General features: G+C 44.0%; 1 protein-coding gene across 1 annotated transcript in view; it reads right to left on the bottom strand.

The window, feature by feature from the left end:
• LOC138503896 (mucin-2-like) overlaps window positions 1-26,588 on the bottom strand; it is a 577,632-nt gene that overhangs the window by 350,916 nt on the left and 200,128 nt on the right. Inside the window, exon 5 of the mRNA XM_069623967.1 lies at window positions 1,856-1,946. Coding sequence (XP_069480068.1) covers window positions 1,856-1,946 — 91 coding nt within the window. The remainder of the gene's footprint in view (window positions 1-1,855; window positions 1,947-26,588) is intronic.

Here is a 26,588-nt window from a genome sequence, read left to right on the forward strand (position 1 = left end):
GGTGTCATGATGGGTAAACAGTAGTGAACCTATTTCTTTCGTGGATAACACGTTCAGCATGCTTCAAGGCTTGCAGAACCTAGGCATATGGTTCCCAGCTCCCTCCTTTAAGCTCTCAGGGATACAGTTCCCAGTCCACTCAGGAAAATAGTAACCAGATATCTCCTCGGGATACAGTGCCCAGATCATTCCTCAGATATATGGTACCAAGCTCATGTCTAATGGATACAGTGCCAACCCCACTTCTCAGGGATATAGTGCCCAGCTTGTTAAAGTCATTGTTCTTGTTTATGCCATGTGTGGCAGTTGAGAAAGACACTTAGCGATGCTCCTCCGCCAGACTTAGTCTCTTTTCCATATGGAAGTGGCCATCTTTGTTTTTTTTTTGTTTTGTCCTGCGGAGATTAACATCGCTTGCACACCAACGGGGAGTCAAACATAACAAACCATTCGCACCCCTGCTGTGGGTGGCAGACATGGCCTTTAATGGCCCCCGACCCTCACCAAGGCCCTCACTTTGCTTGTGCCTCCCTGGGGGTGAAAGCCATAGAAGGAGCTGCTGCATTTAACTTGTTTAATCCTACTGCCTTATCATACATGGGATTCGCAGTCAGATGTGTTGCAAAAGGAAATATGCACTGCAGGTACCATCCAAGGGAAATGATAGGGTATCCAATTGTATGCTGTTGCTTCCAAATTCTGCAATTCTGAGGGTTCAGTTGCCACATTAATCTTCCTAAACACTCTACAGGAAGTGCATGTGTCACTCTGTAAATACACACACACTCGAAACGTAAACACACATATCCATAGCCCAGTGTGCATGAACACATCTTATTTTACTTGTTGCAGGGAGCACACTCATCTTAATAAACACTAGAGAGAACATATACATTGTGATATGCACACTACATGTATCTCACACATCCTAAAGAATGCACCTTAATGCACACCGTAGTGTATACACTGAACGGAGCACACACATCTTAAATTACACAATACAGCGAGTACATGCCGCTCAATGTTCATGGCTAAGGGAGCACACTCGTCCTTTTATATGTCCTATAGGAGGCACATAGTTCCTAATAAATGCACAACAGGAGGCGTGCACATCCTAATGTTTACACTAAGCACACTCATCTTAATAAACACTAGAGAGAACATATACATTGTGATATGCACACTACATGTATCTCACACATCCTAAAGAATGCACCTTAATGCACACCGTAGTGTATACACTGAACGGAGCACACACATCTTAAATTACACAATACAGCGAGTACATGCCGCTCAATGTTCATGGCTAAGGGAGCACACTCGTCCTTTTATATGTCCTATAGGAGGCACATAGTTCCTAATAAATGCACAACAGGAGGCGTGCACATCCTAATGTTTACACTAAAGAGAGCATGTCCCACATTCAAATGTGCATGCCCTAGAAAGCACATGGATCCTAAAATACACAGTGCCGGGCGGGCGCACATATACATCCTAATGTATCAACTGCACGGACCACACACTTCTGAAAGTACACACTACAGGAACACCCACAACTTGCAAACTACAGGAAATACACCCGTCCATATGTGCAGACTTACAGGAAGTACAAAAGTCCAAATGCCTTGGAGCGCAAATATACAAACTACTGCAAATGTTTATACATATTTTACAAAGAACAAATACAATATAAGCTGTTATTGTGGCATTCTCTTAAGTTAAAAGCAATTGCTGGAAAAAAAAAAGTTAGAAAGGCAATCTGCACCTCATACGTCATCGTTCAAGACAAGTGCTGTCATGTAATAAGGGTAGTGGTGATCAGTGTTTCTTCAGTCCCATGAAAAAAAAGTCTTACCATTTGAAAAAAACTCATCATAGAGCGGAACGCCATTAAAGTCCCCACAAAGCCCGCAGGTCATGTTGGTGTATGCTGCATCCAATTCCAGCTGAAACACAAAGAGTACAGTTATCTTTGGCCTCAATGAGAAGACGGTGGCTGGATCATGCTGAACCCACAAGCAAGAATAATCCTGAAAATGCATTATTTCCCCATGTTACAGTAATTGGTATAGCGAGCAACACCAACACCAAGAGGACTTGGAAGTGGTCCTTCCCAAAAACGTTTTCCTCTGGTGGGACGAAACGATAATCTATACAGTCCATTTTACTCTTATTTTAATTAGTATTGCTTTATGAACGGGTGTTAAATGCAATTGTCAGTACGTGTAGGGTGTACACGTTTGAATTGGCACACTAAGTGTTAAGAGACTGGCATGTTACATGTATGATTGTTAATGAGGGTAACAATATTGAATCAACTCGCTGTAGTCAACATTCTCCAACAAGGTATTGATGCACACCATACAGACTTGTTCCATAGCATGCACCATATGCTTGGCAAGAGGAACGGGGGCTACTGGGAAGAATGGCACCTACATTATTAAACAAATGAAAGAAAAAAGGGGGAGGTGGCCCTCCTATGTAAAAAAGGAAACTCATTAAGAGTTTGTCACAGGGGGGAAAAATGAGAGGAATTCCATTATCTCCACTTTTTTTGGCTATCATGAAATCAGCGCTGTGTTTAACACACTGCCGAATTCCAAGCTTGGAGGAAAAGTGGAAGGTTCACCTCCAGCAAAAAGCTGTAGGTACATCCTCCACCATTTGGCATCCAAAAATGGGCAGAATGTCTGCTCGCAGTAAACACTTCTTTGTTTACATTTTCCCTATTTTTTGAATGGCCACCATGGAAAGGGAGAAGGGACTACTTGGAGTCCCTTCTCCCTTTCCATGGCAGCCATTTTGTTTGTTTACCTTTTTGCACTCATTTCGAATGGCTGCCATGGAAAGGGAAAACAGACTCCATTTTACCTTCCTGGCAGCCATTATTTTGTTTTCTGTTCCGAAATGCCAAGCACACTTACAGGCCGGGTCTACTAATAGCAACAGTCCCCTCGCAGGGGCCTATTGCTTTATTATAGGCATACTTTGCAAAGTTGACCAAACAGCTACATCTGTGCATTTAATTTCTGATGATTCTTATAATCCTTTCCATGGTCACTACAGTCCTAATTCTAAAATGCCACATTTTGATTGTTAGTCTTTCCAGTGATATCCACTTCTGAGGTTTACAGCTACTGCACCATCATTCAGATTGAGGTGAACACAGTGATAATCCATTGAAACAACTTTACGTTGATTTTCCTTTTTCCTGAATATTCCAGAAACAGGCATCCTGATTGCTACTGAACACTGATGTGTGGTTCCTGGGTGTGATTTTTGCTGTGGTTCTGGAATTACTGATGCTGTTGGTGATCATTCTGAACCCAACCCCAGAATTATCTGAGGAAACTAAAACCACCCTTTTTGTAAGGGCTGGAGTCACTGCTGTTAACTGCCATGTGATTACTTCCAGTGGTGGATATCTCCCCAAAATGATTGTGTACTTGCAATACATGGTATGGAAACCCTGGCGGAATCTGTGGTTCCGAAACCTTCACCACACATCAACAGTTGTTCATGTATCCATCTGTGCTGTATTTAGAGCCCTATCACAATCGTGGGTAAAAGTCCAGTCTTGTGATTGCTCTATTGGTTAGACTTTGCTCTAATGCCATTCTGAGATAATGGGAGTTTGTGAATCCGGGTATTGGAAATCTCTGGGTAGGATCACACTTTACGTCAAGGGCAGGAGTGCTGTTATGTTCATACTGTGCATAATGTTCTGAGGTATTGTCGAGGTCAGGGTCAACTAGTGTCTGGCAGCATATCTCCTGCAAGGAAGGAGACATTCAGCCTCATTACGACTTTGCCGGTCTGGAAACAAGGGTGCGGGTAAGTTCATAAGCACCCTTGGTTCCGAACTGGCAAATTACAAGTTTGCCTGCCGGCACCGCTGTGCCCGGCAGGTCTGACCCTGCCGAGTGCAGTAGCCACAGTAGGCAGACTCTTCAGGGAAGCTCTGCCACCATCAGAAACGGTGCCAGAGCTTCTGTGAACCTATTCCCATGGAGTCCTATGGAACTCCATGGGAATCGGGAACAACATTTCACCAACGCCTGACTTCCCGGGCCACTGGACTCGTAATGAGGCTGAATGTCTCCTTCCTTGCAGCTCCCTGCACCAGACTTTACATGTATCTTGTGTTTTGTGGGTAGGAAATATGATAATGCAATGGGATTGACTGTCAATAGGCTATCTGTTTTAATAATACACATCATGGATTGTGCATATAGATGATCATGATTTCTGCCAGCAGAGCAATATTTGCAGAATCTCCATCAATCAGGGACGTCATTTCACCAAAATGCCAAGGGTAGCGGAAGTGACATCACGCAACCCTTTACCTCTGATGACATCACAGAAAGTGATATCATTTTTGAGAAAAATGGTAGGATATCACTGCAATGTGATATACATTTTATGCAAGCAGACGTCCAAGGCCAAATGATAGTATTTTTTTTTTTTTCGTAAATATATTTATTGTTTTTTCAAAATACAATACAACCAGCTTCATCAACATAATAATCGGTTATGTATCGATAGTAACTCTCCCCCCCTTCCCCCCAATGCAAACCCAGACCGGGACGTTGGGCAGTCTACTGTTTGCGCTAAGGTGAGCCTGGGCTGTCCAGGTCCTCGCCTGAGGAGCTGTCCTCTTTAGGGCGGAACAGAGCAGCTATAAGGGCTATCCATTGTAAAAGGTTCTCAGAGTCACCAATTTTTTGTTGTTGGTGCGCGAGCTCCCAGGCTCCGGTTTCGGCCACAGTCCATCTACGGAGGTCTTCCCACCATGTTATGAGTCTAGGGGCGCTGGGGCGCTTCCAGGCCATGGCGATACGCCTTTTTGCCAGGATGTACATTAAATCCTTGAGTCTGTTAAAGGGCTTGTTTTTTTTGCCTCGCGGGTACGAGCCCAATAAGCAGGCCCTGGGGGACTGCACATCCAGTTTTATGTCCTCTTCTGCTACCCTAGCTTGAATTTGGGACCAGAAGGTCTGTATGGCCGGGCAGGCCCAGAACATGTGGGTCAGTGAGGGTGCGGGTTCTTGGCACTTGGGGCACGTCACTACACCGGTGCCGCTGAATCTTGAGATGACAGCTGGGGTAAGGTAGGCTCTGTGGATGATATAGAATTGAATGAGCTGGAATCGGGCATTCCTGGAAACTCTTTTGTGGTATTGTGTTATTGTTTCCCATTCCGTGTCTCCAAACTGCGTGTTTAGTTCAGATTCCCATTTGCCTTTATTTTTGAGATCGTTATGTGTGGTGTTGTCAATTAGGATCTCATAGAGCCTCGAGGTTTTGTGCCCTCCTTCTGCGACGCTCAGCAAGTTTTCGATGGCCTGATGCCCGGCGCAGATGGATTCTGCATCTGGCCATCGCTTCCTGAGCTTTTCCAACACCGCCCCGTGTAGAAGGAACTGACCCAGCAGGACCCCTATCAACTCGTGCAGCTCAGGAAATGTGTGGATGCCCTGGTCATCCACCAGGTCACCCAGGGTGGCGACACCGGAGGGTTCCCATATGTTCCGGATCGCCTTTCGGTCCTCTGGTCTGTTGGACATGATGGCAGCTATTGGGATTTGTGGGGAGTAAGGGTCGGTCAGCTTGACCGATTTGCAGGCCCGGGTCCAGATCTGGGTGCCCAGGCGGAATAGGTGTGTATTATGCGTTTTTGGCGCTGGTTTGATCCAGAGAAGGTCCCTGAGCAACCAGGGTGCGTGTGGGGGCTGTAAGAGGCGTGTGTCCGTTGAGGCGTCATCAGCCATCCACTGAATCACGTGCTTGAGCTGGGCTGCTATATAGTAGAGCTCAAAGTTGGGGGTTTTTAGGCCTCCTTTGTCGTACGGTCTCTGTGTTATGTCTAGGGCGACTCTGTGCCTTCCTTCCCGCCATAGAAGTTTCCTGCAAAGTTTATTCAAGTCTCTGAAGAAATGCTGCAGGATATTGTAAGGGACAATGGTGAAGAAGTGTAGAAGGCGCGGGAGTGCCACCATTTTAAGGAGTCCCGCCCTACCAGCCATCGAGAGGGGCAGCTTGCACCAGAAGTCAATTGATTTAGCCAGGCCTTCCTTTGCCCTGCCGGTGTTTAATGCGTGTTCGGCTACGGGGTCGCGGTGGATCATAACACCCAGGTATTTGAATGTGGTGGGTTCCCATTTGAGGGCTAGATGGGGGGGGTGTTCTTTCTCGGTCTCGCTAAGGGCAGCCGGGGGGAATAGGCAAGACTTGCTGTGATTGATCTGGATCCCGGTGCATCTGTGGAACCCATCTAGGGTTTCAAGAATGTAAGGGAGGATGTGTTCGGGATATTTTAGGTAGAGGAGCATGCCGTCCGCGTACATGGAAACGAGGTGGTTCACTCCATTTATCATTATACCCCCGTCTCCGTACTCCTGCCTGAGGTATGCCGCCACTGGTTCGATCGCTAAAATGTAGAGCAAAGGGGATAGGGGGCCCCCTTGCCGAGTGCCTCTGGCCAGGCTCCATTTTCCTGAAAAGGTGTTATTGGTTCGCACTCTGGCGGTGGGATTGGTGTAGATGAGTTTGACCCAATTCATGAAAGCCGGAACGATCCCCATCTTGGTTAGGGCGGCGTAGAGCCATTTCCATCGGACCGAATCAAAGTCCTTAGTGGCGTCGAGGGATACAACTGCGTATTTGCCGGGTATGCTGTTTGTGCTGTGTATGACGTGATGCAGCTTGCGCAGGTTCTCTGAGATGGAACGGCCCTGCACGTAACTCGTTTGGTCCTGGTGTATGAGGTGTGGGATGGCTGCTTGAAGCCTTCTGGCCAGTAGTGCTGTAAGGATTTTGTTGTCCACGTTTAGCATGGATAAGGGGCGATACGAGCCGCAGTCAGTGCTATCTTTGTCGGGTTTGAGTAAAGGGATGATGGTGGCTTCAGCCATGGAGTCGGGGAGGTGGCCTTTTTCGTACGCCTCGTTGTATACTTTGGACAATAGGGGGGCTAGTATGTCCTCGTAGGTTTTATAAAATTCACCTGGGAGACCGTCTGGTCCCGGCGTTTTCCCGGAGGGCAGCGACCTGATGGTGGCCGCAACCTCTCTGGGGTGACAGGGCCTCCGAGGGGGTCTGCCAGGTGGTCTTCCAGGCAAGGGAGCCTGATGATGTCCAGGACAATTCAATTGGGGGCGGGGCGGGATCGGAATAGAGGGTTTGATAATATTCCTTGAACGCTGCATTGATCCCCACTTGCGTGTGGAGGGTCAGGCCATCTATGTTACGGATAGAGCAGATGGGGTGCCTGGGGGTTTCCCGCTTGTAAAGCCACGCGAGTAGTTTCCTGGGTTTATTGCCTAGGGCATGGTTCCTTTCAGTGTATTTGGTATAGCTTAGTTTCCCCAGTGTCTCCCAGTGTGTCAGGCATGTCTGTTTGATTTCGATCAATTTGTGCGTATGGGCATGGTCAGGGGATGGTGTTGCTTCGAGGGCTTGGAGTTCGGCTTCGGTGTGCGCTAGTTGGGACGTGATGAGTTTTAGGGCCCCTCCAGCGGCGGCTATCATTTCCCCCCTTGTTACCACTTTATAGGCTTCCCATGCTGTACTTATGTGTTGGACGCTATCAATGTTGGTTTGTCAATAGTGTGTAGTGCCCTCTCTGATTTGTTCATTAAAGGCTTTGTCCAGTAGCGCTTCGCTTCTTAGTTTCCACGTCGGGATGGGGGGCCTAGGGGCTGTGATCGCCCATGAGGTCATCAGGGGGGAGTGGTCCGATAGCACTCTGGCCAGGTACTGCGTGTCCTCAAATCTGGCCGCATGCTCTTCACTAACGAACAAACAGTCTATTCTGGTGTGAACCTTATGTGGGGGGGAGTAGAAGGAGTAGCCTCTGGTTTCGGGGTTTTGTGCTCTCCACAGGTCTTTCAGGGCGTATTGCTGCGTGAGGGCGTTCAGTATTCTGGCAGGTGGGGAGGGGTCACTATGTTTACCATCCGATCTGTCTATGCGAGGGTCTAAGGTGCAGTTGTTATCGCCTCCCCATATTGTTATGTATTCGTTACTCGGGGACAGACGGGTGTACAGCGAGTGAAAGAAGACAGTTGCATCATGATTCGGGGCATAGGTGCAGATCAGGCACATATCACGCCCTTCTATGGTGCCCTGTACCAGGGCCATTCTGCCTTCATTGTCCGTTTTGGTGTGGGTCAGCGAGACAGGGACGGAGGGGGCAATCCATATCAAGACTCCTCTGGAGTATGTGGAGTACGAGGAGCCCACCAGGGCACCTCTCCAGACTTTGGCCAGCGCTGCTAGCTTGGGGGCCCTTAGGTGGGTCTCCTGAAGGAGGGCGATTCCGACTCTGTGGCGTTTCATGTAGGCGTGGATGCGGCGCTGTTTGATGTAGCTATTTAGTCCCCTGACGTTCCAGGACATGACTCTGATCTTCTCATCCATAGTCTGGATGTGGTCGTGGGGCTGTGGACAGTCTGAGGTTGAGGTATTTAACAAACTTGGTCAGCCTGATGGCGTTTCCGTTGCGCGTGGTCCCGGTCTGGCGTGTGGAGAACTTAAACTGAAATCCCAACTTGGGGTTCCCCCCATGAATAATAACGTGTAACTTAACTTTAAACACAACACGTCTAGCGAGGTTACCCTTGCTCTGACTTTCCCGTTTCTGCCCCATCGGACCTGGGTCTTCCGGTGCCCTACGGGCGGGTGAACTCACCCAAACCAGCCTGGGGGTAGGGGAGGGGTCGCCTCCGGGGATGTTATCAAGAGGTACGCCGTGTCCGGCGCCGCTCCCGTACCATCAGTGTTACCGCCATTTGTGGCGTGTTACTGTGTGATTGATGGGTGCTGTCCATGAGAAGTGAGGAAGGGACCATCGCTGCGGGCGGCTACGGTCTGCGTTGCTTCAGTTCAATGCCTGGGATCTGTTCTCTGTCCATCGATTCCCAGGCCTCTGCGGGGGTGTCGAATAAGTGTGCCTTGTTGTTGCGCAAGACTTTCAGTCTAGCCGGGTAGAGGAGTAAATAGCGCAGGCCTGCGTTCTTGAGTCTAGCTTTGGTGTGGTGGAACTGGGCCCTACTCCTTTGAACCTGCAGGGTGTAATCGGGGTATATTGCGATCTTTGCAGCATCCCTCTGTATAGAGCCACCCATTCTGGAGAAGGCCAAGATGGTTTCCCTGTCCTTGTAGTTGAGGACTTTGGCTATTATAGGTCTGGGTGGGTTCCCCGGAGGGGGCTGCCTGGCTAGGGAGCGGTGGGCTCTTTCTATGGTGAAGCCCTGTGACAGTTTTCCGGCTCCAATTTCGTGTATGAGGAGGTCCTCGATGTAATTAGTGGGGTCGTTGCCCTTGATGCCCTCGGGGAGGCCGATGATTCTAATGTTATTTCTGCGGGCCCGTCCTTCGGCCTCATCAGCCCTGTCTTCCAGATTGTTCACCTTTTGCGCCAAAATGTCCACTTCCTTTAAAAGCTGTGTTTTGGATTCCGTGTTGTCTCGAACTTGGATCTCCAGGGCGTCCGTTCTGTTGGCGATGGAGCGCACATCCTGCCGCAGTAAGTTCAGGTCAATGGCGACCGCGTCTATTTTGTTCTCCATGGTCTTCTGAAGTGTCATGATGGCCTCTAGTAGCTGGGAGTTGGCCGGCTCAGGCGTCTCAGCGCCCGGCGCCTCCCCAGGGGCGTGAGCCGCCTCGGGCCCAGTCGCTCCGGCGGCCGCGAAGGACTCCATGGTGGTTTGGTGGTGTTTGCTTCGGGTACCCTTGGTGGTCATGTCCCCGCCACAAGGCCCCCCAGTCCTCGGCAGGTACTGTGCGGTCTGTAGCCTCTGGTTGTACTGATGGTTCGCTGTCGTGCGAGGGATGCCCGAGGTGGGTAGTCCTACGCGTGTCGTCGGAGCCGGTACTGCGGGCCAGTGTGGGGGGAAGCTTTCGCGCTCCAAGGGGCCTGTCTCCCGGTGGACGTGTTCGTGCGCTGGTTGTCCTCAGGCCTTGTCAGCGGAGTGTGAGCACCTCAGCTGCTTGGCAGTGTGGCTGGGTGCAGATCGGCTTCAGGGCCCCTGCCTCGGGTCCAGTGGGAGTGTAGTAAAGGCCGCGCCAGGCGCTCCCCCCTCCGACTCCTTACCGCTTTCCTTCGTGGTTGCGGGAGTGCGGATCTCAGCGGAGGCCGCCGGTGCCGCCCCAGTCCGAATTCCTCCGAGGCATCTCCGACCCCCCCTTCGACGGCCTGGGGCTCGGGCGTGCAGGTCCGGGCCCCGCGGGTGCAGGCAGCCCTCTTCAGATCACCGTTGGTCGGGCGCCCAGGTCCTCAGCGAGCTCCTTCGAGGCCGGTCGCAGCGCTCCGCTTACAGCGTCGGGCCAGGACTCGCAATGGCCGCCATTTTCTGTGCCCGCATGGCGTTCTTTTCTTTTCGACGTTGCGGGCCAACAGAGAGATGTAGGGCTTCCAAACTTCGACAGCGGGCGGATCAAGCTTTCGCACGGCTTGTGTGCGGTTTTCAGATGTTTGTAGTCGTATAAAGCAGTAGTTGGCAGCGGATCGTTAAACGTATCGCGCGGAGCTGCACCAAACACTTCTCTCCTACATGACGGTTAGCCACGCCTCCTTGCCAAATGATAGTAATTATATAGCACTTACGCTTAAGCGCTTTATATAGAACGAATATGCATACAATATCACCCAACCTGTGTTGGTACTCATTTATCAACCTCAGGAGGATGAAAGGATCAGTTGGCCATGCCAGAAGTCGAACCTTCAACCTGCAGTTTACACACACACATCACAGAAGCGAGCGCTCAACACACTCAGCTATTTTAACGGCTATAGTTATCTTATCGGCTATAAAAAAAATAGCAATTACATGTCTGATTGTTCTCAAAGTCAAAAAGCAAATTACACTCTTTGGTGGATGCCATTAAACTGCTAACTGAGATTTAACAACAGGCTAGTTCATCTGCAGGTCTGGCAGAAAGTTGGACAGATGTCAAACGTGCGTGGATCTCCTTTTCAGGCTTCAGATGTTGGCAAAATACATCCCATTGGCAGGGTTCATAACTGTTCATTAAAGAATTTACGAGCATCGCATGGAAAGCAGCACACTCACACAGCATACTGGCACTCAATACCTCATATATACAAACAAACATCCTGAACAACATGCCATGGAGATAGGAAACAGGTACATTACAACAAAGCATTAAATGTGGCACAATGATACCAAGTGCTATGGTCAAACACTTATAAACTGTACACAATCTTTTTGGGACAAGAATTTTGTCAAGTTCCCGAGGACACTGGGGTGGAATGTCTTGTGATGATCATAACAGAGACAATTGCAGAAAAAAACATGCTATAACTGCAACTTGTGACAAGCAAAATACATTGTCAGAAATGGATGCCTATTGTACTCTAAATGCTTTTTGGAAGATGTATGCATTGTGAATTTAAGGTGTTTAAGAACAGATTAAATCAGTGGCTCACCCCCTGAAGTGTGCCTGAAAGAAAGCTTTTATGAGTCCAGCAAGTATTGTATAGAATTAAAGAAAGACAAATTCTGTGTTATTCCTATTCTTTCTTATTTAGGTTCACTGCTCAAAGTGTTACACTCGTGGTACCTCCCGTTTTTTTAAGAAGCCTCAACACAGAACCCAGCCATTCCAGAAACAAAGAGCCACATGATGCTGGCCTCAGCCCAGGAGCTTCCATTTTAACAAAAAGTAATGTTTATTTTTAGTGGTTGCATGAAAGACCACAGGGGTAGCAAGCAAGACCTCAGAGGTAGCAGGTGCGACCCCTGATGACCCCCAAATGCCATCCTGCTTATAATTACACTCAGTGAGCATACCATATTTCCTGTGTGTGGAAAATATCTATTGTTACATTTTTGATAATGTTTGCACCAAGCACATTTTTTTAAAAAAAATGTTTTATTGTATGTAATCAACTTGTGATTTTTACATAGTCAATTTACCAAGCACATTCTAATGTTAGCTTATTTTGAGCCCAAAAATGTTTGGGTGCTCGGATTGGCTGAAAAGATAAATATTTCAGACAATGTAAGTGCATGGTTTTATGGGTCTGTCAGAAATAAATCAATGTAAAAGGTGTCAGGGGTAATTAAATCCGAGACATGGGCAAGAGATATAATGGGGCTGTGGTGACATGAACATGTGTCATTTAGCAAAAATAACAATCTGATCTTTAAATATAAAAATATATTTGGAAATGCACTGATGCACTAAGATCCTACCAAAGCCTTAACAAAGACTGTGCTATAATGGTAAGGGATAACCTGCTTTAAAGTGTATTTTTCTAAATACTGTGAAAGTCAGAATTTCATTTAGCTAAAGTCTAGAATTTAGAGAAAAGTACTTGCACAAAGTCTCAGAGGGTTAAATTTGAATGGAACAAGAAATGACAAATGAAATGTGGCATGAGCAAATCTTCATTATAGGAGGTGGAAAAAAATAAAGAAAAGCATGTCTTCAGTTAAGAAAAGGACGAGCATACACGTCCTTACACTTAAGGGCTAAACAAAGGCATTTTTCTTCCACGAATGACAGTAAAAAAGCTTTTGGGCATGATTTCTTACAGTGCACGTTCGCTAAAGGAAGGATGAAGCAGGTTTATTGGAGAGCAGACCCGCGTGGAAACTAAATGAAGTACAATTGAGAACATTTAGTTTGTAGGGTGTTTGCTTTTACTGAGGGCTATTGTGTCCAGAATGGAGCATTCATTACTCAACATTATGTTATGGTGACACCTCGGGGTGTGTTGCTGAAATGTCATGTTAGAAGTGAATAATCATTTTAGGAGTAATACGGCTCTGATTGGTTAGACATATAGATGCCTATGGAAGTGTACACACGATGCTAAGTAACTATCTTTTAAAACTAGACTACACATTAGAGAAGGATTTCTTACTTGTTCTCCCTGGAATTTGAGCTGGATAGGGGGGCTGACGTTTTCCTGACTGAATGGAGAGGCCATTGCACTCTGAAAATGCAAGCTTGCTCCTTCTTCTGAAAATTTGCAAGGGAAGTGTACATTCTGTCACAGACACAACACATGCCTCATGTGTTTACTGTTGGCCTCCATTGATGCTGCAAAGGAGGACTGAGAAGAGTACCAAAGGGTGGCCAAGATCAGAGCCGCCATTTTCATTTCAGTGTTTCAATGCTATCTAAGGGTACCCTGTGCAGGCTGAATACAGTAAGACACATTTGTAAGTATTTACTCAGGGGCTCATATTGAGGTGAATGATTTGCTACTTCTTAAGGAAGTCAGTGTATTTTCAGAGAACACATCAGGGCAATTAGACGGCATGATATTTGGGGAACAAGTGGTTACTTTTCTGCACTCTGAGATTATAATTACACATGAGGCCATGTATGACAAATGGTAAAGTATGCAGTATGTTTGGATTCATACCTAACATTGCACATTTGCAGTGGCACTAAGCAAGGTGTTGTACATAAAATTCAACACTCAGTGACGCTTGCCCTTAAGAACACTGATATTTTAAATGAGTTTCACAATACTGATGACACATTTATGAGAAAGTTATTTCTGATTCTCTGCTGTGCGTTGAAATCACTGTGCTACATTTTGAATTTCAAAGAAAAAAAGCTTCTTGATGTATGATTCTCTGGGTTTTTGATTAATAAAGAGAGATTTTTGCATAAGCACTGTTACAGCTGTGGGATTGCATTAATATCACCATTCAAACACAGTTATTGATCGGTGTAGGTGGGGATAAGCTTTGGCAAACAGGAAACAAGGCTTCTGGGTGTGCCAGATCTCGTTTTACTTTGTTGAAAGAATTCCATATTATAAAAAAGAAAAATAATAATAGAACGTTTTTGGAAACATAGCTATATAATACGAAATACAATAAAATAAACCATTATCCTTCAACAAAAACCCTCACAGGTCTCCCTATTGGCCAATATGTCCACTTCTCTGACACAAAAATCATCAAAAACAAAATGTGATCAACAATGAATTTCGCACTGCAAGGAGGTATATGAGAGGGGGGCTGTTTTTTCTCCCAATCTACCATTCCTTCCAATGGTAAAGCCATCTACAATTCCTCCATCCTGTTACATTAGATCTATAGTTATTTGTAAACTTAAGATCTATTTTGGAAAGCACATGATTTCATGTCTTCTGTCTATAAGTTCCTTGCCTTAGGAAAAGGTTTACTTTCTGGGTGATGTGCCTGGTATCAAGCAAGTTCCAGTTTTTGGGGTGCTAATTTACAGGAAGGCCCATATAAACACTGATCCTCAAGTTCAAAGGTACTAAAATTGCTAAGACGTTGTGTATTAAGGGTATTAGAAGTTATATGCTATGTATTGGTTTCATAACCACCTGCTCAACGAACTCCATACAAACTTGACAGGCAACAGAGTGTAAACAACTCTTAGCAGCATATTGCCCAATAACACTCAGATTAAAGCAACACATTTCAATTTGGGGGAAGAATAAAGAGAAGAAGGATGCAGTGGAGTCTGTGATTCATTTAGGAAGTTTGGGAGGGAAACATCTATGGTTTACTTCCTTTTAAAACATTTCAGTTGCAAATAGTTTGAGCATAACAAGGCACATAGTTGTCACCTTTCGTCTAAATATTTTGTCTGGGGTACTTCCAGTCAAAGGATTGGCAATGTCCACCCGTTAGTGGCTTAATCAGTGACCTAATACAGCTATCCCCGTTTTCCCACAGAACTATGACTCCCTGATTTGTCTTAGGTTGCTTTTAGCTTGCCTCCTCTCTCAATTATGATGTTCTGTTTTGGGAGGAAAGGACAAAGACTGTTAGGACCATTAGGAAAAATCCAATCTTATGACTTTTAAATGACAGGTGTTTTTTCATTTTGCTTATATATAAGTTATTCTACTGAAATTATTTTTGGACATTATGTCCAGATACTAATTAGTGTGGGCCCCTACTTGTATTCCTAGAGCGTTAGTCTTTTTGGAATTAGATGTTCCCATTTGTTCTGGTTTGATTCTCTCTCTAATGTTTCTGGAAATGTGAAATCAAGCACGTTCCGCCGCTTTCACTAAATAATGTGCTAGTCTCAAGCTGACAACCTCTAAAACAGGGACCTGCATCTCCTGACTCTCCAGATCATTTAATGTACAACTCCCATGCGCCGTAGCCAACACAGTCAATAATGAGGGATCAGGTGAACCTGACCTGAGTGGTCAATCAATGTTGTTGAATACTACAGTCAATCCTTAATTTTAATCATATTTCACCTACACAATGTCTGTTTAGGCATTCCTATAAACACCCTTGTAAATGTCACTCCAACACAAGCCATGGAGAGCAAATATTTAAGAAGCCATGTGCATTTATGGCAACAGCTATTTAAATTGAATAGGGTAGACTTTTACATGTGATTTATAAACTGAAAAACAAGTATAAGAAACACCTCATGTGCCTTGCTATATTTGGTTAAGTGAATTCTCCAGATAATTATACTTTTTCCAATGATTTTGATGCATCTCCATTCATTGTAGAAAAGGTTAAGGGAAGTGCTCTGATATGACTGAATTCCCATACCTTCTTGCAACAGGTAGTCATGCAGTATTTCCAGAGTGGTCTCTGTTCTGTGTGGATGTTGTAGGCAGAAGTCAGTAATGACAGCCGCCACTGTGTTGTATTGTTAATAGTTGTTGGAATGTAGAATATCACTAGGTCACTGATGGAATGATGGGATGGATTGGGGAATGTGGAATGTGAGGTTTGTCTGTTATTAAGATATGATTAAAAGGTATGGTCTACTCAGTGATGGTCTCCAGTGCTAATGATAATATAATGACAAAACAATGGCAACGAGGATAAACGTGGCGTAGAAGAATAAGCAACATGCAACATATGAAGCAGGAGTGAGAAAACAATGAAATATTAAACGTGAGCAGCAGAAGATCGGAAAGCTGAGCCCAGATAAACAAAACAGAGGAACACGCATAAATGGTAGGGTGATCGACAAGCAGTATTTTAATAAGAAAGCATGTGTAGTGAAGGTGGCATCAAAGCGCGTAGAAAAGAAAGTGTTGCATCATTTAAATAATATAAACAAAATACATAAAGCAAGGCAGAGCACGAGGCAGAGCGCGACCCTCAGACATGCCTTGTGATGTGGAATCATTAGAAAAAGGCACCAAAATGTGCCGCCATCTTAAATAACACTGCATCATTAAGGAAACGTTACTATAGTAACCCGGCGCCGGCAATCATACAAAAGCCAAGAATCAATATAACGAGGAAACACGATTGCAACAGTGCGTTACAAAAACAAAACGGTGAATGCAGTATTAAGAAATACACCATATCAACCAGTCAACGCAACAGTTATAGATACCGTGACTCGTGATGACAAGTGAATAAAAGACATACATAAGCAGAGTTGCAAACAAATAAAGCAAACAGTCAATAGCACCAAGAAAGGACACCATACAAAGAAACAGTAACAATACTGACACATACAGTACAGCACAGCACATGTAAACATTGCACAAGGAAAGCAGAAAGATGTCTTCTGATAATGCAATTGGGACACAGGTGCCTCTTCACAAGTCATATCAGGGACACCAGTCATATCAACAGACCCAACCAATTATTTGAGAAAATCCACTCCTTTCAAACTAGAACCACAAGATGACCAAGGACAAAGATGGCAGGAGTGGCTAGATGAATTCGAAGAATTTTTGAGAGCGGTAGGAAATCAAAATGCTGTCAATAAATTAGACATTTTTACAAATGTAGTGGGGAGTGAAATTAAGAGTGTAATTAAAACAATACCTCCAGAAACGACCTACCAACTGCTGATAACAGCAATAAACGCTAGAATCGTTCTACCACCAAATAGAGACTATGAGCGCTACATCTTCAATCAATGCACTCAAAGCCCAAATTAAACCATTGCACAATTTGCACCACGTTTGCAACGGAAAGCGATATATTGTGATTTTTTGCATTTCAATGATGATGAAGCAATTAGAATACGGATTATTGAAGGGTGTCTGTCGTCACAGTTTAGAAAACATTTACTAAAAATGTCCCTTCCACTGAAGGAAGTACTTGGCTGGCACAAATTTATGAAAGAGTGGATACACAGGCAGCTAATATAGAAAATCCAAAAAGGCTGGATACCATCGCTATTATAAACCAGAGGCAAGGCAAACAATGACAAAGAAGAATTCCAAATGAATCCTATTGGAACAGCAGTCATAAAGTTGGTGGAGAAAGACAATGTTACAGGTGTGGTTTCGAATTCCCACATAGAGGTCAGTGTCCGGCTTTAGGCCACATGTGTTTACGATGTGGGCAAGAAAACCACTTTCAAAATATGTGCAGAGAAAAATTGTCCTGGACACCCATACAAAAATCAAATGCACAAATAATTCCAGCTCGGAGGTATGAAAATCAAAGACACTTTAATACAAGAACAAACATGGAAAGACCAAGCGGAAGTGGGAGACCAAGTTCAAATCAACCAGAATATCGACCAAGATTTGTAAGAACAATGGATGCGCTGGAAGTTGACGAAACCAGACAAACAGGGCATGAACAAATACTCATGCCACAGATAAATAATGATCAAGAATGTGCAAAAGAAGTATATAATGATCCTTATGAAAATCCTCCAATAGAAGACAGAAAAGACAGAAACATGAACGCAGACATGAACAATGAATACCTAGACTACGACATATACAACAAGGAATATGTGAGACTGATATATGATGTATCAGACGGAAACAGAGCCATAAAGGTAACCATAAATCTAGGAAATCAAAACATACCGTTCTGGGTGGACACTGGTGCTAAGGTGAATGTAATGAGCAACAAAATATATGAACAAATAGCACAGTTATACCCATTACGACCGACAAGAGCTAACATATTTCAATGGGGAGCCATAAGACCATTGGTTGTAAAAGGGAAATTCATATGTGATTTAATACATAAAGATATTCACATACCTGTGGAAATGTTTGTCATAGACAGTCCTGTAGAAGGCAGATGTCTCATCAGCTGCAAGACTGCAACAAGCCTGAAAATCATCAATGTGAACTACAACATATCTGAGATGATAAAGGGCATACCACCACAAAGACAGGATGTACAAACTATAACAGAAAGCACAATGAACATAGAAATGCTCAAAGAGAAATTTCCCAATTTGTTCAAAGGAGTGGGGAAGTTGAAAGGAGATGCAGTACATCATCACATTGATTCGCAAGTTCAGCCGGTTTCCCAGCATCCAAGGAGAATAGGGTTCCACCTTCAGGAAAAAGTGTCTAAGGAACTAAAACAACTAATTAACAATGATATAAATGAAAAAGTGTAAAGTGGTCCCACGCCATGGGTGTCGCCATTTGCAGTGGTTCCAAAGGATGATGGGCGCATTCGCTTATGTGTGGTTATGAGGATCCCTAATGTGGCTATACAAAGAGAAAGACATCCGGGACCTAGTATCGAAGACATAATCATTAGATTAAATCGATCAACTAAAGTCACAAAGCTTGATTTAAATCAAGGATCCACCAGCTAAAAATTGATCCCGAGTCCAGATATATAACTATATTTACAACTCATGAGGATTTGTATAGATATAAGAGATTAAGTTTTGGAATATCATCTGCAGCGGAAATATTCCAAGAAGCATTCAGGAAGATCATTGCATGTGTAAAAAATGCATTTAATTACAGTGACAACATATTAGTGTATGGTACCACTGAAAAACAACATGATGAAGCATTAGAGTAAGTGTGTACGGCTTTACAAAATAGTGGCCTGACTTTGAATGGATCTAAGTGTGATGTGAATAAACAAAGTCTATGTTTTTTTGGACAGGTATTCTCCGAAAAGGGAATAAGAGCAGATTCAAACAAAGTGAACACTATTCTTGATCTGGAACCGCCAAGAGATGTAACTGAATTAGGATCATTCTTGGGAATGACAGGTCATTGTGCTTGTTATGTGCCTGAATTCGCAACATTAACAGACCCTTTGCGGCAACTGTTGAAGAAAGAAACAGCATTCATATGGGATGAAAAGTGCAAAAACAGTTTGGAGCTGATAAAAAAAGAACTTGTTAATGGCCGGCAACTAGCCTACTATAACCCCGAATGGGAAACGGAAGTCACTGTGGATGCTAGCCCTGTGGGACTAGGAGCAATTCTGGCGCAAATTGAACCAGGAAAAGAGGATGAAAGGCACGTTATAATGTATGCTAGTCGGGCATTGAACAAAATTGAACAAGCATATTCACAGGCAGAAAGAGAAAGTTTAGCTGCCGTATGGGCATGTGAAAAATTTCATAATTTCATAATTGGAAGACCATTCACGCTCATTACAGATCACAAGGCTCTGATACCGCTATTTGGAAATCCCAGAGTTAAAATGCCTCCACGGATTGAAAGGTGGGGAATACACCTGCTGGAATACAATTATGTTATCGTACACAAACCTGGAAAAGAGGCAAATCTGGCTGACTATTTATCTCGACATCCAACAAAAGAAAATGATGATAAAATGCAAATGGAGGCAGAACATTATGTGTCATATTTATCTGCTAATGCCTTACCACCAACAATATCGAGAGTACTATTTGCTGAAAAAAGCAAGACTGATCCGAGAATTCAAGCGGCTATACGTTTGACCGTGACTCGTCAGTGGAAAAGGATGTTGAAAAAACAAGAGGTTGAAAGGGGAGTAGACATGAAGGAGTTGCAGAGACTGGCGAGAATCAGTGGAGAATTGGCATCAATGGATGCTGGTATGCTCCTGAGGGGAAATAGACTAGTGGCACCTAAGAGCTTAAGAAAAATGCTGGTAATGCTAGCACATGAAGGCCATAGAGGAATAACAAATACGAAAAAAATATTGAGTAATCAGGTATGGTTCCCGTGGATGGTTGTAATAGTTGAAGATATGGTGAAGAAGTGTTTTGCGTGTCAGGTTTCTGCATCTGATAGCAATGCTTGTCCGCTTCAAATTGTCCCCTTACCAGATGCACATTGAAGTAGAGTATCTATGGATTTCTATGGACCTCTGGAAGAAGGGGGATATTTGTAGTAATATTGGATGAATATTCGCAATTTCGTCTGGTAAAACATGTAATGTCAACGGCTTTCCATCATGTCGTTGGGGTTCTTGACGAGGTATTCAGCGAATGGGAAATTCCCAAACAGTTAAGACGGGTAAAACAGTTAAGACGGGTAATGGACCTCTGTTTCAACGACATCAGTTTGAGTTACCGGAATACTCTGCATGAGGTGACAGCTAATGATCCGATATAAACCTCGAACCGTAACCCGCAGTTTAGTGACTATACACTGGAAGAAGATGAAGAGATAAGGAAACAAGATGAAGTAAGGAGGAAGAAGGTCAACGAATGGACTGATTACAAAAGGAGAGCAAAGGACAATAAGATTGAGGTAGGAGAACGTGTATTAGAACAGCAGAGAGTGCGCTCTAAATTAGACTCAAGGTACAAACCGGTGGTTTGGAAAGTGAAGACAGTGAAAGGACCCATGATCACTGCCGTTGATGAGGACAATCATGAAGTAATAAGGAATGCATCGTTCTTTAGGAGGATGTTTCAAGAGGACCTTGGTGGCGATCCCGAGAGTGAAGCAGGATGTGGTCCTGGTGGTGAAGTAATTGACAGTTTGATATTGGGCAATATCTCTGTGAATTTATGAGATCTTCAAAACAGTGGAGAAGTGACTAGACATGTGGGTGGTGGTGGTTATGGTGGTGGTTTGCGTTCCGTGGCAGATGTGTCACATCCTGATGAGTCAGGGTGTGGCGAGAATCTGATTCCAGAACCATAGAGGTGAGAAATCATCGTCATCGAATGGTGCGTAAGCCAGACCGACTAATTGAGCAAATGTAGATGGTAATTCAACGACCTGTGAGTACAAAGTACAAAGTAAACAATGTTATATATATATATATGGTGTCCAGTCATAATATCGAATACAAAATTTCGAATGTCAAAAATGTCGAATCAAAAATGTCGAAAAAAAAATGTCGAATTATTTTTTTTTTTTCGATATTTTTTTTTGGGCTCTAGTTTATATAAAAAAAATAGGTCAAAACAAAAAAAAAAAAGAAAAAACGGGTTGGGGGGAACCCCCCCATTTCGAAAAAAAACATCATAAAAAATAAATTCGACATTATTTTTTTCGACATTTTTTTTTCGACTTTTTGACTTTCGAAATTTTTGATTTCGAAATTATGTCTATAAACCTATATATATAGTTGATGAAATTAAGCATTAGTTAACGGTTTTGAGTATTTTATATTAGGGATAAGTTAAATGATAAGTAAGGGGGGATTGTTGTATTGTTAATAGTTGTTGGAATGTAGAATGTCAGTAGGTCACTGATGGAAAGATGGGATGGATTGGGGATGTGGAATGTGAGGTTTGTCAGCAATTAAGTTATGATTAAAAGGTATGGTCTACTCAGTGATTGTCTCCAGTGTTAATGATACTATAATGACAAAACACACTGTAGAAATCTCAGCCATCATTACTCATTTATTTACATGAATAGTTCCTGATTACTTCAGGTGCAAGAAAACCAGGCAGAATCTGTGTAAACCATCTAGTTCTAGGGTAATCAGAATACCTATCCCCAGCAGCATGAGAAGCTTCTTTGAGCAGGTTGGAAACCTGAGCAGAAGTTGCTGACCAGTGTGAGAGCTCCATATCATTACATCACCAAAGCTCTTTCTCTTTTACTGCACTAGGTGGCATGCTCCCCCCTATCCTCTCTGCTCCCTGGAAAGGATACTATTTCTAATGTGTGACAACCTCTCAGAAGTATATGTATTTAGCAGCTGACAATTTTACAGATTTGATTTTTTAGCATGTTTTTTAATATTTAATTTCATTGAAATACGTTATATAGAAAGTTTTCAGCACAGCAGATACAAAGTGCCCCTGGCATAGAAGGCAAGGCCGAGATTGCATTCTGTTCACATTTAGCATTAAGACTTCCTGTAGGAGTCCCCACTAAAATACCAGTCCCTTTTCACTTTCTTTCACGCTAGGTGGACATGCCCCCAGAAAAACTGCTAATTCTCGTATGGGACAGCAATGAAGTGATTGTGCCCAGCAGGTGTAGTGGTGGCACCCCAAAGGTGAGCCGAATGCAAGCCCATCTGTGCACTTCTGTGCTAAGACCAGGCCAAGGACAACAACCTCTACTCACATTTCTAAATGCACCAAGGACACTAGGACACTTGTAGAGATATCCTTATGAAATGCTTGTTTGACCACACGTAATAACAACAGTCATGAAGACCATAAAGTTGGAAAATCTGTATGACCCTATCCTGCTGTTTAAACAACTTTCCCTTGGAAAGCCTGCTATTGCTTTAAATAAATAGGTTGATAAAGGCACCTGTAAAGCAAATATCAATTATGTCCACTGCTTTTTTGCAATTAAATCATCTTCAGATACATGGTCACATATGTATTCACTGAATAGTAAAGTTTCAGTTAAGTTGTGCAGATTTAACACAGCATAACCCTTGAAATTCAGCAGATTTTGGTTGTCATGACAAGCTTAACTCGCACACTCCCTTTGATGTCCCCCTTAATGCCATTTCCCATATAATGCCATTTTGTATGCCATTGTGAATCCCTTCTCTTATAATATGCATGTGGTCATGACTTCCTACATCTGCTGAATTTCAAGGGTGTTGTTGCGTTAAATCTGCACAGTTTAGCTACACCGTAACTAAGTTGTTTCAGTGAAATTAAAGGGTTTGTTATACCATTGTTTTATTACAGGCCACTCGACATATTGCTACAATAACTTTCCTAAACGGGCCCACTAGCCATGACTTGGGTCATGGCCAATGGCCCCCAGCCATACCACTAGGTTTCTTTTGGACACAGTAGCCATGTACCCTTGAGATGTAGCCCCAATAGGTTTTTTGGGGCCCACTAGTCATGGCCTTCGGCCGTATCGACTTTCCATATTGCACTATTAGGTTGATTACATTAACCCTGTAGCCATAACCTTCCGCCACATCCATTTTCCCCACCTCACTTTAGCTGTAACATTCCACTCCAGTTTTCCCATAACTGCAGTTACTATAACCCCGAAAATAGTAATGTAGTACAAATAGCCCCAGTTATCTGTAAAGTAACAATGATTATCCATAAAATAACTCAGATTATTCGTAAAACCCTGGTTATTTGTGTGATGCACTTTCATTCCTTATCCCGTTTTCTACTATAAGCCTGGTTATTCCCGCTATAACCCCAGTAATGCGAAAACATTTTAGCTGTCAAATTGGACGCCAGCACCACCCGATTTCCCAATTTCACATAGCATCTTCTTTCCCCCTCGCCACCTTTAGCCTCACGACATTTCATACCTTTTCCTCCTCCAAATGGTATTTTTCCACTTTTCGTTTTCATCTCACCCTGGTTATGCACGTAATAACCCTGGATATCTCTCAAATAGACCAAAAAAGGGTGGCTTTTTTTTATTTCTGAAAAAGCTTCTCTGCTGAAAAGCACCATGGGAGATATAGCTATCGATTTGGGAAAAGGGGGAACCCCCTTCAGCGTCAAATATTTGAACAACTACTGGACGGAAAACACCCAAACCCTGCCCGTAAATCGAGTCAATGCTTCATACCCAAGTTGTTTTGTACCTAGTCCATTTCCGTCCAGCGGTTTCTGCTGTGCGCGGTGCAAAATGTTTCTTTTTCTCTATGGGGGAATTAATGGGAGTAGGTCGAAAACAGCTATTGTTTTGCTTTCTAATTAACCTTTTAATTTTTTAACAAATCTTTCCCAAATTTCCAGTCGGGGGGGGGGTATGTGACAAACCTTTTATTTGAAAAATATAGGAAGAGCACTTTTTGGCAGCTTATAACTTCGCTCCCCCTGGACAAATCCTCACCAAGCCTTGCAAAACATGTATATGGCCTGCTCTGAATCTTTCTGCTAACTTTGGTGACGTTTCATCAGGGGGGGGCAAAGTTATAGGCGGGCCCCACATTTTCTTTTTTCCATTGACTGAATGGTGAAAAACTTTGCTCACGCCTACAGCCCAAACTGCAGGGATGTCATTCGGGGGTCGCCAGAGGTCACAACTGCGACCTCTGGGTCCGTGGCTGCAACCTTGTGGTCATCTTGCGTCCGCTGTATTTTCTTTTTTTTTAAAGTATTTATTTTTATTTTTACAGAAGCTCCAACTCCTCCCGAGAATCAGCGCAGAGGATGGGAATCTTCACTGCCACTACTGTAGCTCCGGCAGACCCAGACCCCAGCTGCCAACTTTCATTAGCAGGGTGCAGGCAATTAATGGCTGCTTCCGCTGCCAGCTACAATGTGTGGAGAGCGTTTTTGCAGCCGTTTATCTCGGCCAGCATTCTGTTCCTGCCGCCGGGAGACTGCTGGTGAGATAGCTTTGCAAAACATGTTCACTGTTTCTCTATCACTCTTGATAAATGCACTCGGGATATTTGAATGATCAGGCCAAGCGAAGGCAGGCTGCCCTTTCTTGACCATCAAAGAGAAAAATGAAGAAAATGCCTATTCTCCCGCTTGGCCGTTTTACAATTTCACAAAAGCTGTGTTTATCTACAAGTGTTGGCCTGGTGTCACTGAATGAGTAAACATTCCTGCCCTGATCGTGACCCTGCAACAATTAATACTCCTGAGAGGGGAGATGTGAATCCTGGTCTGTGCGTGAAGGTCCAGGCAGAGCGTGGACAAATGGCATGCTGCAGCAGGCATCGTTAACTTGCAGTGCTTTGGTAAATACGCTAGTTGTTTTATCATTTAAAACTATTAAATCAAAATGTAAACTGATGCAACCATTGATGGTGAAACGATGTTTGCGATGGTGGCCGCACAGTAAAATTTAGACTGCTCATTGTGCACAATGCCCTTGACTTCGATCTGCCCCACTAATTTGAAATGTTTAAAAACATGTAAAAAAAAATGTTTATTCTCGTCGTCCTCCTCCTCCTGCCTCATGGTCAGGACTATTCATGGCTTTGAAGATGTCAACGGAAAGTGCTCTGCTGCAGGGCTTTTCTGAGAGGGCTTTGAAGGGAGCATTTAGTAAGAATGCAAACAGCAGCATGCAGCTTTGAAATAAGAACACGAAGACCCCAAAATGCTTACCCTTTTAAGTTGTGTAAGGAAAACAACATTTCGGTACATTCCTCAGATATTCTGATGGTATCCGACTTTTGATTTAATATTCCTTGTACGTTTGGTACATAGTGCTTGAGGAGTTTGGTCCTGCAATGTCTCCCCAGTTGAAACATTCACTTTAATTCAATGTGAAACTCTTCATAGACAGTCTTGGTCCCGATTGCTCTGCTTGTTGAAAGCATGCTGGACCTGCGTTGGCCGATGTAAAACCCATTTCTGAGGTTAAATATGCCATTGCACCTTAGGGTGCGCAGTACATGAATCATAGCGCTTTGCGATAGAGTGTTGGCTTTGGAGTCCAGCAGTTCATTTGGTTCTGAGCAGAATGCACGTGTCTCATCATTCTTGAAAACACGTTCTGTTTTCAAGTGACAAGAAAATAATCTGCTTACCACATATCCATTCTAAAGCAGGCCAACTACTCCCAAGTCCCTGACTCTTTCCCATTCAGACCCGTGGCTTCATGGTGTGGAAGCAGAATCTACTTCTCATAACTGTTTTGGCAAAAGTTGGAATCAGCCACCACCACATGAATGCGTGTGTGACCAAATCCACATTCATATACATGGGGAGGACCCTCCTCATTGAGAAGGAGTTTGGAATTAGTTACTTTTGGTGGATGGGTTGAGGGAAGGTGTTGCAAACTGCGAAAAGCCATGATTTAGAGGTGACAGATACTATAAAAATAACTATATCCAACTCTCTTGTTCTATGCTCTTTCCTATTCCCTGCATTGGGGATAATGGCTTAAGATGCCACTGCCTGTGATGTCGGATGTGGGCAGGTTCAAATGACATCACTTCCTGTGATGTTGCATAGGGTGTGGGGTCAAATGACATCACTTCCTGTGATGTCACTCGGGGTGGGGTCAAATGACATCACTTCCTGTGATGTCACTCGGGGGTGTGGTCAAATTACATCACTTCCGCGACCCCTGGCATTTTGGTGAAATGATGTCCCTGCCAAACCGTCGGATAGATTTTCACCAAATTTGCAGCAGGAGCGGCGGTGTGGTCCTAAAAGCATGCTTTTGCAAATTTGGTGGAAATCTGTCCAGTAGTATTTTTAAAAACAGGCAAAATGTAGGTCCAAAAAAATAAATGTGTGATATCTGGCTGCGCTCCGCAGATCCATTTCCCTGTTCGGTCAGCGGACAGGACTCCGATTGGTCCAGAGGGCTACGTGATGTCCGCGGAAATCGGATGCGCCCCATGTTTGGATGGTGAAAAGCGTGCAGTGCGTCAGATATTTGGAAATGTCCGCCATGTTGGATTTGCAGACATTTGCGGGACATCGCGGCAAAAACATAAAAAAAAACACAACATTACACTTGTCAAACTTATCAAACAAGCTCTTGGTGAGGTGAGGGGTGATGTGGATGGGATGGTATACGGCCA

The sequence above is a fragment of the Ambystoma mexicanum genome, chromosome 11, assembly GCF_040938575.1.
Source record: "Ambystoma mexicanum isolate Mex_15411 chromosome 11, UKY_AmexF1_1, whole genome shotgun sequence".
Lineage (NCBI taxonomy): Eukaryota > Metazoa > Chordata > Amphibia > Caudata > Ambystomatidae > Ambystoma > Ambystoma mexicanum.